Genomic DNA, 16,643 nt, shown 5'->3' on the forward strand with positions numbered 1-16,643 from the left:
ATGCACGGTGTATTCTGCAGCACAGCAGATTAGCATGATGTTCACCCACTTGAAGCTGTGGGAAAACACAGAGGCTAAAAAATGCCTCTTCAGTTCCATCCTCATTAAGGATTTGGTAGTTTACAGGACCCAAAATGCAGATGTCAGACAGGCAGGTAGTGCAGAAAATAATATTTAATCGAATAGGGAGGTCGACATCTCTGTTGGCAGGTGAAACTCAAATTTAGGTAATAAACCCAGGGGAATAAAGAAGGAGCAAAACAGGACTGAGGTGAACTGAGCCAACCTGAACAGATGGACTGACAGAGATCACTAGGGAGCACAGAGACTACGTACACAAGGGAGGTACAGATACTTGGTCACAGGTGACTCAGGGCGGGGCAGACAATCACGAGAGTGGGAAACCAGACAAAGACAGGAAGTAAAACAAGAACAAGACACAGAGGGTAAGAAATCTCAAAGTAAAACAGGAACTAACACATTTAAGTCTCAAACAGTACAAATCCAAACACAAGTCCAGAGTTTTAGAAAGTTACCGAGGTCATTCTGAAGTTGCTTGCGCGGCAGATCCTTTAATAATTCTCCGAGGATTAGCTCCAAGGCAATGAGATGAGGAAAAACGTTTCCTGTGCAACTGTAAGTTTACTTCTTTTTTTAAAATTTCATCTTGTTTACTGTGCAAAATTTAAGGTCAAGGAGAAACCGGGTCTTCATCCTATAAAGACTATAAACATTACCTTCAGATTGACTCCTGGGTTCTACTGCAGGCAGCAGTATTGTTTGAATACCACATTCATCCGCAGTGTTACATGCAATCATAATGTAACACTGGGGAAGCAAGTACTTTAAACACTTGACTCAGTTTACGGTGTTCTTAGAATACCTCACAGATCACATCCCCAGCCAGTCTTTGTTACATGTGGCATTGGTTACCCACAACACTGTCCTTTGTGCAGACCGGCAGACATTTAAACTTATCTTCACACGATCATAATTCGGTTATGAAACACTGTAAAGTTGCACTCGTCAATATGTTTTTACAGTCACAGTGAATCAAATGCAATGAGTCATGTTAAACGGTTTTGTTTACCCTCTCTGTGTTTTGGTTTATGGCCCACCTTTTACAGTTACAGCTGGCACCTTTGCATACAAGCTTTGGTAAAGTTTAAAACATGTCGATAGCTGCCCAAACAAAAATTATGCCGCAGAAAGTTGGGATTTTGGACAAATCTTGTAAATATTAATTCACATTTAGTCTACACCCGACAGCCTTTATTCACAATAAAGATGGACGACATGAGATCTAATGTGGATCGCTCCCTGGTGGCTGGCCAAATGATCACTTGTCAATATTTCAGATAAGCTCAATCAATACTGCAGGGCGACTTCCCACAGATCCATCCAGCTCCATGTGAACTGCTGTCAGACATCTCTTCTGTCTGCAGCACAAAAGTGGCTGTGCATGGCCTCCCTGCTGCTCTTTAAACAGAAAGCTTTCAGTTAGGAGAGCAGGGATCATTAGGGATAATAGTGTAAGGGTAATGAAGGCAGGCGGCAGTGAAATCTCTCCCGCACGCGCGCGCGCACGCACGCACTCGCGCGCGCACGGGGCTCAGCGGCTCGCCGGAGACGGGGCTGCGCTGCTCCGCTGGATCAGTGGAGGTGGTTAGTGCGCGTTTCTTTGCACAGTGATTAAGAGGGAAGGACCAATGGCAACAAAGGAGACGGAGAGGACGGTGGCTCCTCCTCTCGCTGTCGCTCCCTCCCTCGCTCTCTCTCTCTCTCTCTCCCTCCCTCGCTGTGTGCTTTATACATGTATATAATCCCTCAGATGACCCAGAAAACAAACTCCTCTCACTGGCCGAGGCGCAGCAGTGAGCTCGAATCCACCGCAGGGCTGCATGTAGCCGGAGCATCAGCTGGAGCAACAACCCCCCCCCGGCACCGATCCAACTTCTCCCCACGGATTCTGCATCCACACACCGGGTACGTGTCGTCTGCTGCTGCCCCCCCTCCCCGAGACAGGTAGAGAGAGGGGCATCACTTTCCAACCCTCTTCTGTTTTGTAGAACAATTGAATTAAACTAATCGGACCTGGCGACGCGTATCGACATCCACCGCGTTCCACCGCGGCGCGACTGCGTAATCGTTGCGTTAACGTTTGTTGCGGCTTTCACGGCATCGAACGCTGGGGACTGTGGCCCACACGCACGGTCCCCCCCCCCCCCTCAAGATGAAGAGGAACGGTTACATGCTTGTGTAACAATGCCAGCAATTATTACACTCGCCCAGTCTGTGTGTGCGCGTGTGTGTGTGCGCAAAGTGACATTTGGCTGAATGGTAATGCAGGTCTGTGAGGAGGCTCCACGGAGAGACGGGGTGTAATTAGGTGACAAAGAGCAGAATGTTTAGGAGGATTTAAGTGTCTTGTTTTATCTGCACTAAAAGGGGATGAATTGCTACAAGCAGCCAGGGGCACTACTTGAGTTGTGTGGGGGGTTTTGTGTTGTTGAGAAAAGGGGGGGGGGGGTTTAATTGCCTCAAATATCTTTGTTTTTCCACAGACATACTAATTACATGGCCCCCGCTGCGGGTGCGTTTTCATGATCAGCCCGGTGTAGGGGGCAGCTTATAAAAACAGTGTTATCAATTTTGAACGGGCCAATAACCTTGACGGGAAATTTCAGCGTCAGCATGGGCACGATCTGTTTGTCATCTGTGGGCAATCTTTATTGAAGATCTTTAGTAATGACTGTGTGAAGACAGAGGTGGGTTGATGTGTGTTGAGGGAGAGAGAGGGGGGGGGGGGTGGGGGGGGGGGGTGTGTGCGTGTGTGTGTGTGGTCTGGAGAAGCATTCCTCTGCGTCCTTTTGGCTGCAAGGGTATTGCTGCCCTCCCTTGTCAGTGTGTTATTCTGTGGTAATTCACTGATGGTGTAATTTTGGAGGTTTTGAGACGTGTTTTGTTTTTTTCTCACGGGGAAGCTTCCGATTCCACTGGAAGCCTCTGAATGAAGCAAGAGAAACTGTGTGAGTCAGAGCTTGTTGATATAGTGATTTTTAAAACATTCCTTTTTTTAAAGGGCACTCAGGCAATTTAGTGATACGCTTCTCTGAAGCTGTGACACTCGGCAGAAACAGGCTAAAGAAAGACTGGTCCAAATCAGAGCAGCTGACTTTAATCTCTACTAGCCAAAATCCTGCCTAAACGCTGTATCCTACATTTCCCACAGTGCACCGTGATTTTTTTTCTGGTAAGCCCTCACTTTTTCCCGGTGGCTGCTATCTTTCCAAGCCCAGTTCTGCTGGGTCAAGTCGACGTTGTGTAACTCTTTTTACCACAAGTCACAGGCCCAGTTTGAGAGAATCCTGATGACACCACAGAGATGATGTCACATAACACATTATTGAGAAATAAATTCAATAATGTGTCATATGTCCATTCACAATCATCAGAACACGCACGTTGCGTATTGAGGTTGTTATGCAAGGTCAGCATGACGCAAGTTTGGCCATCGGAGGGTGTACGTGAAGCTCTGTGTGGACGCCCGTTGCTCCACCAATTTCTCGCTGTGCACCAGTCCTACGCTTAAAGGGCACCGACAAGTAGTAGAATGAGAACAACTACACGTCTGTTGTGTCCGCAGCCGTCAGTGTGCACAATAAACTGGTCCTTTTGTTCTCCGTCTTGAGTAACAGTGACCCTCTGAATGGCTAGACGACACCAGTTTGCACTCATTCTCGTTGTTTTTTTCGCTCATCGAGAAAAGAAACCACGGGAGTTTAAGCCGCGCTCTGCCCTACATCGGTTTACAGTCAAAAGTCTTTAGCAGTAATACTCCTCAAAATGAGTCGACTGAACATACTTTGTAGAGTAACGCTTGCAATTGTGGATATTTTAGTCATATTTCAGTTGAACTGACTACTGGTTGTATAACAAATAGAAATCTAATGTCTCATTTTCCCAAATGTTTTTTTTTCTTTCTTAACAGTGACAGAGGAACCATGGCTGAACACATGATGATGCCCATGAGCCACGGCTTCAGGATGGGCATGAACGGACCTCCACAGCACAATGGCCAGCCCGGCCTGCGGACTCTGCCCAATGGACAGGTGATGCACTACGGCAGGAACCCACAGAACAACATGGAGGCTGCCATGAGACAGAGGGCGGCCATGGTGGGACCCGGAGGGATGGGCGGGCCGGTGAATGGCGCTCCAATGGGAAACCACCACCACCAGATGATGTCTGGGAACATGATGTACAATGGGCAGGGCCCACAGCAGCAGCACCACCACCACATGCACCCTCAGCAGCAGCAGCAGCAGCAGCAGCAGCAACAACAGCAGCAGCAGCAGCAACAGCAGCAACAGCAGCAGCAGCAGCAGCAGCAGCAGGGCGGCCACCCGCAGCAGTACCTCCCTGGTAACCTCACCTCCCAGCAGCTCATGGCCAGCATGCACCTTCAGAAACTCAACACTCAGTATCACGGACACCCGCTCAGCTCAACCAATGGACACCACATGCCGAACGGTGCTCAGTACCGGATGGGCCCGGCCCAGCTATCGGGCATGCAGCACATTGGCGGCCCTTTGGGGCTGAACGGCATGGACATGGATCTGATCGACGAAGAGGTTCTGACGTCGCTGGTGCTGGAGTTTGGTTTGGATCGTGTTCAGGAGCTGCCCGAGCTCTTCCTGGGACAGAACGAGTTTGACTTCATATCGGACTTTGTGTGCAAACAGCAGCCGAGCACGGTGAGCTGTTGAGCAAAGGGCCCGGAAGATGATTTGGTTTTTTTTGGTCTGAACACCCCAAAGAATGACTGAGTGGCCATAGTAGCACAGCGGGAGGAGACAATCTCTCTGTTCTGTTTGGGTGTATCTGTGTCTGTGTAAACGACAGTGTCTAGCACACCTTCAGACTGACCTGCCTGCGAGTCGATGAAGCATTGTAACGAGAGCAAACGCAGCAGAAGCACCAGGTTTCTCTACTGTGAGCTGGCGCCAGTAAGATCTGTTGAATTTGGCCCATCCTGATGCAGCGGGCTCTGTCTGTCCCCATCTGGCCCTCAGCACTTGTGCCTGCTGTGCCAAGGCTTTGGGATAATGGTGAGCTTAACCAACACAAATGGGGAAGACAACCTGGGAAGACTGTCCATCTGGGTCTGCTAGATTCTGTGGCATCTCTACGTGTATTTATTTCTCAAGACACCTTCAACTAGTAGCAGATGTTTTACAAATTTATAAAAGTTTGACCTCTGAATTGGTTCATGCAAGGATGAAGGGATTTAGAGTCAAGAGTATTTTTTTTGTGCGTGTGTGTGTGTGTGCATATTGAAGGCTGGCTCTTCAAAACAGAGTTCCTACAACAACAACAAAAAAGCATTCCTGAGTGACGTGATTGGGTTCATCTCGGATCGGTTGGATCTCACTCAGATCAAAAAACAAACAAACAGATCTCATTAAATGTATGGTTTTTGTTCCATGCCATTTAACTGTGATTGAATCATTGGTAAACATAGAGTGTTGCTCAGAGTGTTGGATTAAACTCAGCTTTTTTATTTGTAGAAAATGGCTTTGACATTTGGGTGCTCGGTGCAAGCAAATCTTGGGTTACCAATTAGTGGAACTGCAATACGGGCTGGGAATGGAGAAAGTCATTAGAGTACGAGCAGCAACATTCCTGTGGCCTGTTGCAAGATTCAAGTATAGCCCCCCCCCTCCAAAAAACTGGTCTGAGGAGTTAATTAGAAAAACAAAAAAACAAGAATGGATTAAAAATGAGAGAATGAAAAAAGGCGCGTGATTGCAGAATATGCATTTTTTTTGTGTTTTGTGTGTTTGCCTGTGTGTGGTCAGCGCAGTGAGGCATTTAAAACCCATCGAACGACGCCCTTCTCCCTCAACCATTGGCGGCTACACTGAAGCCGATTGGAGGCTGCTCGGTGAAGGGGAGAGAGAGAGTTCTCAGTGTGTGGACACAACATGTGGACACAGCGCTCCCCGGCAGCACTTAGCTTAATCATTATTTAAAGCTGCCGCTACCTGAGGCATCGATTTCATTAGGCAGGAGGAGCGAGGAGCACAAAGTGTGTAAAGTTGTTGTTTGTTTTTTTTGCCATAGATTAGCTTACTCTGCTGCTTTTCTACTGATTAGATTTGAATTACATGTTCTCACACGCTTGTCTTAATTGAGGTCGACTTGCACATTCTCCAACGACTCAATAATTACAAATCGGACATGTTCCGTTGTGCTTTTTTTTTTTTTTTTTTTGCGCAATTGGTAATTAGTTTTTTTTTTGTCAAGGCTGCTGCTTTTGCCACTCGGGCCAGCTGAGGGAGAACTTCCAGCACTCTCATGCTATTTGCGGCGCTGTCAGAGGGGTCAGGGCTGCGCTGGTGGACTGTGTTAATCTGTTCCAATACAACTGTGCCGCTCTCCCTGTCTCTCTGGAGATCTGCCATCTCCACAGCTCTCTAGTCAAACAATGGGCATTGAAACGCTGCTTTAGAGGCGGACAAGTGCCAGCGAGTTCCCACTCTGTTTTACTTTCTGCCTGGCAAACTGCAGCCACAAAGGACCTCACGGTTAAAATGGAAATACTTTTGGCCTTAGTGAGACAGTGGCCTCCGATTCCTGCTATATCAATAAGCGCAGCCTTCTTGTGTATTGTATCTTTGTACTGTAGACTAGAGGTGAAGTTGATCTAGACACATTTAAGGTACTTTGAAAAGAAAAAAAACATGTCAGATGTAAATGTAAATCAGTGGCTGGTTTTGATGTGTTGACAAGAGATTATATCCTAAAAATCTTTTCTTTTTTTTTAAACAAGTGTGTAGATAGCAGTAAACCAATGTTTCTGGGTGCAGGAGCCTGAAGCTTTAAGACCAAGCAGACTGCATGTTAAAGCAAGCGTGAGGGATGCCACCACTTTCCCACAAAGCAGCTGAGAATGTACAGTACAACAGTTTGTGGGAACTTGTCTTAAGATGGTAGATAAACGTGTGAGATTGTACTCCTTGTTCCAAAATGACATCATTTATTTGGGTTACCCCTCCCTTTCCCATGTCCCCAAAGCTTTTGTAATGTTATTGATTCTATTTTAAGAAAATGTATTTATTTTCAAATAAAATATTTATTTAAAGAAATTACTCATTGTATGTCAGTGACTGATATCCACTGTTAGGTGCTAAAAACAGCACAATATAACACATGGATTTGATTTATAGTGTATAAGGTGTGTGTGTGTGTGTGTGTGTGTGTGTGTGTGTACAGTATATCCAATATTACACTTCAATCACTTTTAGGGGCTTTGTATCTTTGTGTTCATTGATGGCTATCTCCACAAAAACACAAGAGCAAAGTACAAATAACAAATCCTAAATAGTGGTGAGTCAGCACTCGGTGAACACAAAGGTGGAACCAACTTTATGGCCTAAAACTGGAGTGCCAAGTGAATAATAGTCGAGAAACTTGTGTAAAATTAATTCTATTAAATTTGTAAGTAGCTGTGTAGCAAAGTCATATTGGGAGATGTGAAATACGCGTGCGGCTGCTCCACATGACGTTACTCATCAAGGCATCGTTTTGTCCTTGAGCTGTTATAATGGATCTTTGAAAAGTAAAGCATGCAGGAGAGCAAAGCAGCAACCGAATAGAGAGTAGTAGGGACTAACTGTGGCAACAATGTTTCTAATGTAAGCTTCATTACTATTTGCTATGATATATATTTTTTAAACTCCTAGATATAAACATCAATATCAGTTTTTAAAATCAAGTATCTGCCGGGAAATGTAGTGTTTGCAATATGTGTCATTACAGGGCCACCAACATGAGTAACATGTAAATTAGAAAATTCTAATCATATTTACACAATAATATGTTCAAATCAAAACATACACACCACATGCAATGAAAGTCTTGATGACCACTGTGATTTCTACTATGGTTACATCCGTTTCCTGCTGTGAGTGAAATGCACATTTGCAAGTGTAGTGCACCTCGGCAGGACAGAGGTGCTCCTGTGCTTTTGTCAACAGCACGTTGACAAAAGCACAGGAGTACCTGCTCCTAAGGTTACGGAGAGGGAACATATAACAGCCAACATGTGTCGGGGACGTTAGAGCCGCTCCTTGCAAAACAGCTTCCCGCTCCATACCGGTTTGTCCACGGGACAGAGATGCACCTTTGACGGATTATGTGAATACTGAGAAAGACAGAGACAGACACGATTGAAATATTAAGCGTACAAGAGAATCGTGGCAACATGAGTTAAACCGGGGATGAGGTATCAACGATGTTTAATAATGAACAGCAAGGAAGTAATCATCATCTTCTCTGTGCCATCAGAGACGTGATCAAATGTCTTACATTAAATCACTTAGGGGGTAAAAAAGATCTATTTGGAGCAGAAGGCAGTTATATAGAAAAATCTATATATACTGATTGGCCATATCTGAAAATGTGAAAGTACGAGACACACACAAAGAGAGAAAAAAGGCCGCACTGTCATAGCAGCTTGAAGTACGTCCCCTGTTACCACTGGCCACCTGAGTGCATCTAGTTGCAGGCTAAGATCCCAGTGACGACAGAATTACATCAAACTACAATTTAAATCTGCACCAATCAAAATGTTTTGTGAAAGGATTATGTTCACTTGTCCTCAGCTCTATTGCGTATTTTTCGTGTCACTTTCAGATGATTGTTTTGGTTTCATGGCCTCCAACTTTACAGTGCTGGTTCAGTCTCTCTGCTGCTCTCAGCGTAAAAAAACTGTTGAACCCACTGAACATTACCTGCTCAGCCCAAATACAGGAGGTAGGAAAATTTGGACACTTCACTGTGAACATAGAGGAACATTTAATCGGGCTTTACACTCTTTATGCTGTCCCATCTGATGGCTGGCTTGTTGGATAGCCGAGGAACCCTTCTGCCTCTCCGATGTTAAATAAAGGAGACTATGCCAAACCATTTCCTACAACTCTCCAAAGCCGACTAATATCAACATCTTCCCACTGTGGGTATGCGAGTAAGGATCCAGGCTTGAACTTCTCTGTCTGGTTCTCCATTATCTTTTGTTGCACAGCATTTTGTGGCATAATCCCCACATTTACACCCCAATGTCCAAGTTGGCCAGCTACTGGTCATACCAGAACAAGTAAGGCTGTAGGAACAGCACAGCCTGGGTGTGTTACACATTGGCGTGTAAGGTGTATTATACCTCAACTTTTTACTTGTACAATAATGAATGAGTTGTAAAAGGTTATATAGTTCTGCAATAGATATATAATGAACCCATGAAGCCGATTCATGTCCACCTGCAGGGATCGCTAAATAGCTGAGCAGAAGCTTATCTCTTCGAAATATAAACAGGAAAATGTATCATTCAGCCACTTCCTAAAGCAAGGCGGGGAGGTTGATATCCTCTCGCTAAATAGCCCATTGAACTGTAAGCATACCAAACATGAGCCTGGAGGGTCTCTTTTGGTTGCTCCCCCCGCCCCCGAGCAACCCACTACAGCAAGAGCACAGTCAAGGGTGACTTCTCTCTCCAGTTATTAGATGAGCAATTGAAATATTTCCTCCCGGAACTTCTTTAATTCAGAGCACTGATGGTACAGCTCTTAATCCTGTCCTATTCTTCTTGCTAAAGCTCCTCTGATACCCTGCTGCTGAATTCCCTCCCCATTCCCTTTTTTTTTTTTTTTACAGGTTGAGAAAGTAGTCTATGTGAAAAGATCTTTGAAAGATGACCCTGAATGTATGGCTGCTCATAGGCAGATGAAATATTCACTGAATGAGTCAAACTGATTCAAAGACTAAAGTCTGCGATTCTCTGTCTTTTCTCTATACTGACCACTTTGCTTTCCCTTGGCATATTCTTGACCTTCGAACTTCATGCCATCCAATAAAAATAAGCTTTAGAGCATTAGCTCATTAGCTTAGCTTGTCGCAAACAACAATAAGATCTACCAACATTCTCCCTATTCCAAGTCAGTACACCATCAAAATCATTTTGAAGCTGCTATTGTAGGATAAAATAGTTTCACAACGTTGCTTTATGCTCAGCTGCAGGCTAAAGAGCAGAACATTATTTCAATATATTAATTTAGGACATGTCCTGAATGAACGTGTGCCACCCACTTTAGACTTTATGCGCTTAAAACAATTAGTCTTTATTCAGACCTGATATTAACATATGTCTTGGTTAATCCGTTCACAGAAGGACAGATCTAAGTACAAGTGTGACTGAACCCAAGACGCATTGAGGACTAATTTGAGATCTGATCACTCAAACCACAGCGGGAGGAGGTCAGGGAGGCACATGGCCACATTCTTTTAGCAGTGCGAACACAACGGTCTACTCAGCTGACGTCCTCTGAGCCGCTACAGTTTCATAATCAAAAATAACCGAAAGCAGTGGCGTGCAGTGACTTTTACACAGAGGCAAGCAGCGCTGAAACAACACGGGGTGTAATTGTCAGGTTGACCGGGCTATAGGCATGGGTATCTCAGAATTGTGGCAGACCAGCGTAAATGCAGAATTATTCTTTTCATCCTACACCCTTAGGTAGAAAAGAATGTTGGAGTTATTTTGTAATGCGCGAGTGTATAGGAATGTATAATGTGTATAGGAATGAGCACAAGAAAAAAACATATGGAGACACATTCTATTGCCAGGTGTGAACAGATTGTCCCCATTCAGACACCAGGTCTGAATGGGGACTGAGATTAAAATAGACCTGCTTCCTTCAGCTGGTAGTTTTGAATGCGTAAAATAGTGAGAAAACATTTTGTGATACACCACAAAGTGAGACAGCAATTCACTTTCTGAAGAGCTACGACGCACTGTGAAGAGTGTACACATGAATGTGTCATATGTTCCCTCACAGTGTTTTGTAGTATCGACTGACCTAACTGGTTCACTTCAAAAAAGTGTCAGACTTTGCACAGGCGACCATCTCTTATCCCCAATCTCTTTGTAATGTCTCCCAGCCAAGTCTAATCCAGCAGACAGAGCGGGGCTGGCACTGCCAGGTCCACCTGGTGGGACAGCAGGGAGGCTTTGTGTGCCACGTGTGTTCTGACATGGGAATACTTTAAAGCACTGCTGACACCAGGGCTTTCAGATCCACAACACATGAAGCTGCTGGAACCACCAGGTACGGCAGAGTCTGTTTTATACTCAGCTGCTTTCATACATACATTGTAACCGTGAACTTCTTTAGACATTACCCCCAAGGAGCTGTACGTGTGATCACAAACATCCCACATCAGCTGTACCAGACATTTAGAGCAATGTCCCATTGAGTCGATGTGTGAATAGATCAGGTCATTGTCCAGACAATTCAAAGCGAGTTCAAACATGAAACCTGCTCTTCATTTAGTGAGAGTGGGTTTGTCGATTCATATGAAATTATAGATTTCAGACTGATCTGAAGTTTACATTCCAAAAATGATTTACATGCTTGGGTTTGACAGCAGTCTGTTGGGCCTTTTCAGTAAATACAAGCACACAGCTACAAACCCAGGCAGGCCCAGTATTACCTAGTTCTTATACGCGTTGTCAGGAGGAATACAGAAACAAACAACTGAAGCAGGAAAGGTTAAACTATCAGTATATGTACCCTAGCTGCAATTGACTACCCACTGTGTACAGTGTACATATTTATAAAAATGGACAGTATAGATACAGTGGTGTGAAAAACAAATTTAAATATAAGACAAAGATAACACAGGTAAACACAAAATGCAGTTTTTAAATGAAGGTTTTTATCATTAAGGGGAAAAAAAATCAAAACCTACATGGCCCTGTGTGAAAAATTGATTGCCCCCTAAACCTAATAACTGGTTGGGCCACCCTTAGCAGCAACAACTGCAATCAAGCGTTTGCGATAACTTGCAATGAGTCTTTTACAGCGCTGTGGAGGAACTTAGGCCCACTCATCTTTGCAGAATTGTTGTAATTCAGCCACATTGGACATTCTCCTTCAGGATTTTTGGTAGACAGCAGAATTCATGGTTCCATTTATCACAGCAAGTCTTCCAGGTCCTAAAACAGCCCCAGACCATCACAATACCACCACCATATTTTACTGTTGGTATGATGTTCTTTTTCTGAAAGGCGGTGTTACTTTTACGCCAGATGTAAGGGGACACACACCTTCCAAAAACTTCAACTTTTGTCTCGTCAGTCTACAGAGTATTGTCCCAAAAGTCTTGGGGATCATCAAGATGTTTTCTGGCAAAAATGAGACGAGCCTTAATGTTCTTTTTGCTCAGCAGTGGTTTTCGTCTTGGAACTCTGCCATGCAGGCCATTTTTGCCCAGTCTCTTTCTTATGGTGGAGTCATGAACACTGACCTTAACTGAGGCCTGCAGTTCTTTGGATGTTGTTCTGGGGTCTTTTGTGACCTCTTGGATGAGTTGTCGCTGCGCTCTTGGGGTAATTTTGGTCGGCCGGCCACTCCTGGGAAAGTTCACCAGTGTTCCATGTTTTTGCCATTTGTGGATAATGGCTCTCACTGTGGTTCGCTGGAGTCCCAAAGCTTTACAAATGGCTTTATAACTGGCAAACACTTTTTCACCCAGGGACATGTAGGTTTGGATTTTTTTCTTCCCCTTAATAATAAAAACCTTCATTTAAAAACTGCATTTTGTGTTTACCTGTGTTATCTTTGTCTTATATTTAAATTTGTTTGATGATCTGAAACACTTAGGTGTGACAAACATGCAAAAAAATAAGAAATCAAGAGGGGGGCAAAAACCTTTTTACACCACTGTATAAAGATGGGTGGATGATAGAACTTCTCCACTTCCATGCACTGCACAAAAATGATCCCAGAACATCCTGAACACAGGTGCTGCCATCTTGCACTGGTGATGTCAGTTGGAGCGAAGGTGTGGTGCAGCGGTACCGAGGTCCCGCCGATAAATCCGCCTGATCATCACGTGTCCATCTCTGCTGTCAATCACGTCATTGAACCCCGTTGTAGCGTCTAATAACTAAAACCTAACAGAATAGAAAAACCAGCCTCCAGCTGGTCGGCGCTCGGGCCCTAATGAACACTTGAAACATACACCAGTTTAAAACGAACTACCCACAAACACAGAAACTATCTTCTGGGAAAATACGTCTCATCTGCTAATGTGGTTTAGGTGCGGTTTATTACCTTTATGGCAGCCAGCCACCAGGTGTTGATTCGGATGTTCTGGCTTCACTTTTGGGGAGCGGTCATGTCGTCCACCTTCATATGTGGTCCATGGATTGAACATAAACAGTTGAAAAGATTTTTTTTAAATGTGATACTGTAATAATTCCCAATGGGGTCATGCCTTCGAGGAGCCATTTAACATATGGTAATGCACAGATGGGATGTGGTCTGACAACGTCTTAATTCCAATCAATCCAATAATAATAATTATAATAATAAGCCAGATTCTTATATCAGTTCACAAAGTGCTTTACAGTGAAAGCAATAAAGATGTGAACATAGGGGATTTGAAATATATAAAACTGAAACCTGCTTGGCGGGTGCATGACTTTATCTCAAAAACACACCTTTATATAAATGAATGATAGTTCAGTAGAACTTCTACAAAATGTTTTGTTCCCCAGTGACGCTAGACTGGGGACAGTTTTATTCAGAACTGCCAGGAGCATGAACCACACCTTTTCCCGAGCTTTGATGACAGCAGCTGCATGTTTCCCTGTAAACACTTTGGGGTAGGTCGATGCCATTCACTCTCATTGCCCTGAAGCAACAGTGAGTCGCTCAAGCACTCACTTCAGGATTTCCGGTTGGCTAGTGTCTGTTTTTCACTCCAGTCTCACGGCCGAGTCTCGCCGTCTGAGAAAGTCAGCCTCATCGACATTCCCATGCACTCTTACATGTGTGATGACTCACCCCAGCACTCTAGTCAGGTGGGTGATTTATGGTTGACGACAACAGAAAAGTCATGATGCACAAGTATCCCAGGTATGTGCAACAAGGTAACTGAATGTAGTGTCAGACCACATGAGAAAGTTTCACACTTTTGATTTCTGATGTTTTATTACTGCGTGAAACTATAAATCCCAACTTTTGTTGAGTACAAGACAGATTTTTCAGTATACATTGGAAAGTCAGACTCTCTGCCACACATCCAGTAATTTGGATATATAAAATATCTAAATAATAATAATTATTATGGTCCCCAGAGGACGATTCTTAAAGCTTCTGGTGTCCCCTGACCTTTCCTATTTTCCTACCTTGATTATTTTAAGAAATACAGGCCAGATTTATCGACTCGGAATCAGAGTAGTATAGATGATTTCTTGATCTCTTCTCTTGTGCTACAGAAGACTCAGCCAGACTTGAAGAGTCTACAGCCATACCATTCTTCTTTTAGTTTCTATTTTGAGTGCACTCACACTGACAATTATAGTAGCATGCAGGGCACTACATTTGAGAAGCTGCCGCTCCTCTGATGGTTGCAAAAGTGAACACCTCTCCATTTAAAGTTAACTTGTATATCTCTATCATGTATTCATTTACCAATATAATGTTGTTACTGTTTCTGATGAATGCCATCAGTATTTTTATTGGGATAATTTAGCACTCTAACGATCGGGCGCTTTGTGTGATATCCCAACTGCTAGCTAGCAAACAAATCTGAAGGATGCAGACAAGAAAGTGCTTTGCAACAAACTTTGCAAGAAAAAACAAACTTACAGTCAATGAAGGTGAACCAAAAACACAGAGATAAACAGAACCAGGAAACAACACGTGGAACCAAAGTTGACACTGAGTAGATGTGGACCAGGAGACGTTACTGAACAGGAGAACTGACAGAGACAAAGGGAATCACAGAGACTTTATACACACGGTGGGCGGGGCTAATTGAACACAGGTGAAACACAGGTGCAGAAAACAAAAAGTAAAGAGAACAAACAAAAAAAGACAGGGAAAAGGAAGTGAAGAGACACAAGGGAAGTAACTACAAAGTAAAGCAGGAAATGGCAAACACAAAATGCCTGGTGGCCTGGCTGAAGCATAGCTTTTACTTAACAGTTACAAAAGACATACAAAATAACTTTTAGTTTAACAAGGCAGACTACCACAAACTTTTCTCTGTATATTTATGCTAGCAAACAGTGAAGCCTTTGGAATCTAAAGATTTTATCACCTTTTTTTTCTCGCACCACCTTGAATACTGACGTCACACTGATGATGGCCCCTTTTATTTTGAAGTCACAAAGTGTTTTAGTGCAATCCAAATGAAATTGAATTTGCCGTGTTCTCAATGGATGTTATAAGATGAAAATGCCAGAAGGCTCATTGTGACTGATAGACTGATGGTCTGTGTGAAGTGGTGTGAGTCAGCAGAGAGGATGAAGGAAGCTTGTGTTGTGCCTGCTTTACATGAGACTACAATCATCTTTGTAATAACTCAGTGCTTGTTCAGGTGCAGCCATGACTCAGGCACAAGCATAATTGCAGGTTTATATGCTCGATAAACCTGCTACTTCTTTCTATCCTGAAATTCGTAAGTTCTTTTCATGACTCAGCGGATGCAGAGGTAAAACCAGAATAAATCAAGGTGATAATCTTCCTTTCCCACTCACATGAAAAGTGCATATTGTGTGCAGATCTATTCCAGATCGTGAAGTTATCTGAAAACAATTTGTCTCGTCAGAATGAGCACATTCATGTGGAAATTAAGTTAGAATAGTTTGGATAAACAGTATGTGAGGTGGAAACATGCGTGAACCAGGGCCACATATACAAAACAACTAAACGATGCTGTCAACCAAACAGACTTTTGGAACACATTACATTTTTTTACATTACATTCATTTAGCTGACAGTTTTGTCCAAAGCGACTTACAAAACGTGCATTTGACCAGTACTAGAACATTTATCAAATAGGCAAAAATAGCTTCAAGTGCTCATTATTATTATAATTTTTTTTAATAAATTGAGAACTAGGTGAGTTTTCAGTCTTCGACGAAACACGTTGTGTATACATCCTGCTGAACAATGTGGTGCTGCTTTTTTCTTTGCATAATTACAAATGTATTATGCAACTCCTCTTGATAATGTGCATGCATTGTGTATCTCACGTTCAAAAAATTGGTTCAAATCAATAGTGCTTTATTCATTCAAAGGCAGATGTCTGAAAATGAAAAATAAAGAAAATATACTCAAAAGCTGCCTTTCATTTATTATATTGTGCCTCGCACAAGGAAAGATGGATTCATTAATTCCAAGTAATTTCCAAAGATCAAGTGTGCTGTGTAATCCACCATGGGGCAAAGCTCTTTTTCTCAGAATATACCACACTGTACAAAGAATAAGGCCTATTTAGGTCTATTATGCAATTGGGAGACAACTCATAACAGGCTTCTTCTTTTCCTCTGATGAATCTCTCCATAGCAAAAGTCTGTGAGACAAGTCTGCCATTGATGACATGGTGAAATGTTGGCTATGTGTAACTTGACTTCACAGTAAAGTGAATTCAGAAGCGCTTCATTATTGCTGTTCATTACGATTTGGATCTTTTTTTTTTTTTTTACATCTGTGGCTCTGATCTGAGACCCCTTGAATTATCTTAAATAATCATCTTAAATTAAATTATACCTTTTTGTATTGTATGCC

The 16,643-nt window shown here is 43.3% G+C and overlaps 1 protein-coding gene across 2 annotated transcripts; it reads left to right on the plus strand.

The window, feature by feature from the left end:
• The first annotated feature begins 470 nt into the window (after nucleotides 1–470).
• On the plus strand, nucleotides 471–7,151 carry cited4a (Cbp/p300-interacting transactivator, with Glu/Asp-rich carboxy-terminal domain, 4a). Of its 2 annotated transcripts, none has more exons than XM_035635608.2 (3): nucleotides 471–636; nucleotides 1,832–2,025; nucleotides 3,992–7,151. In XM_035635608.2, the coding sequence occupies exons 1-3, from the start codon at nucleotides 610–612 to the stop codon at nucleotides 4,767–4,769; spliced, it is 999 nt and encodes a 332-aa protein (XP_035491501.2). In that variant the 5' UTR covers nucleotides 471–609; the 3' UTR covers nucleotides 4,770–7,151. The 2 variants fall into 2 exon arrangements, with proteins under 2 accessions (XP_035491501.2, XP_035491502.2); XM_035635609.2 differs by having other exon boundaries at nucleotides 480–636; nucleotides 1,832–1,986.
• Nucleotides 7,152–16,643: the final 9,492 nt, after the last annotated feature.

Source organism: Scophthalmus maximus, chromosome 5, assembly GCF_022379125.1.
Source record: "Scophthalmus maximus strain ysfricsl-2021 chromosome 5, ASM2237912v1, whole genome shotgun sequence".
Taxonomy (NCBI): Eukaryota; Metazoa; Chordata; class Actinopteri; order Pleuronectiformes; family Scophthalmidae; genus Scophthalmus; species Scophthalmus maximus.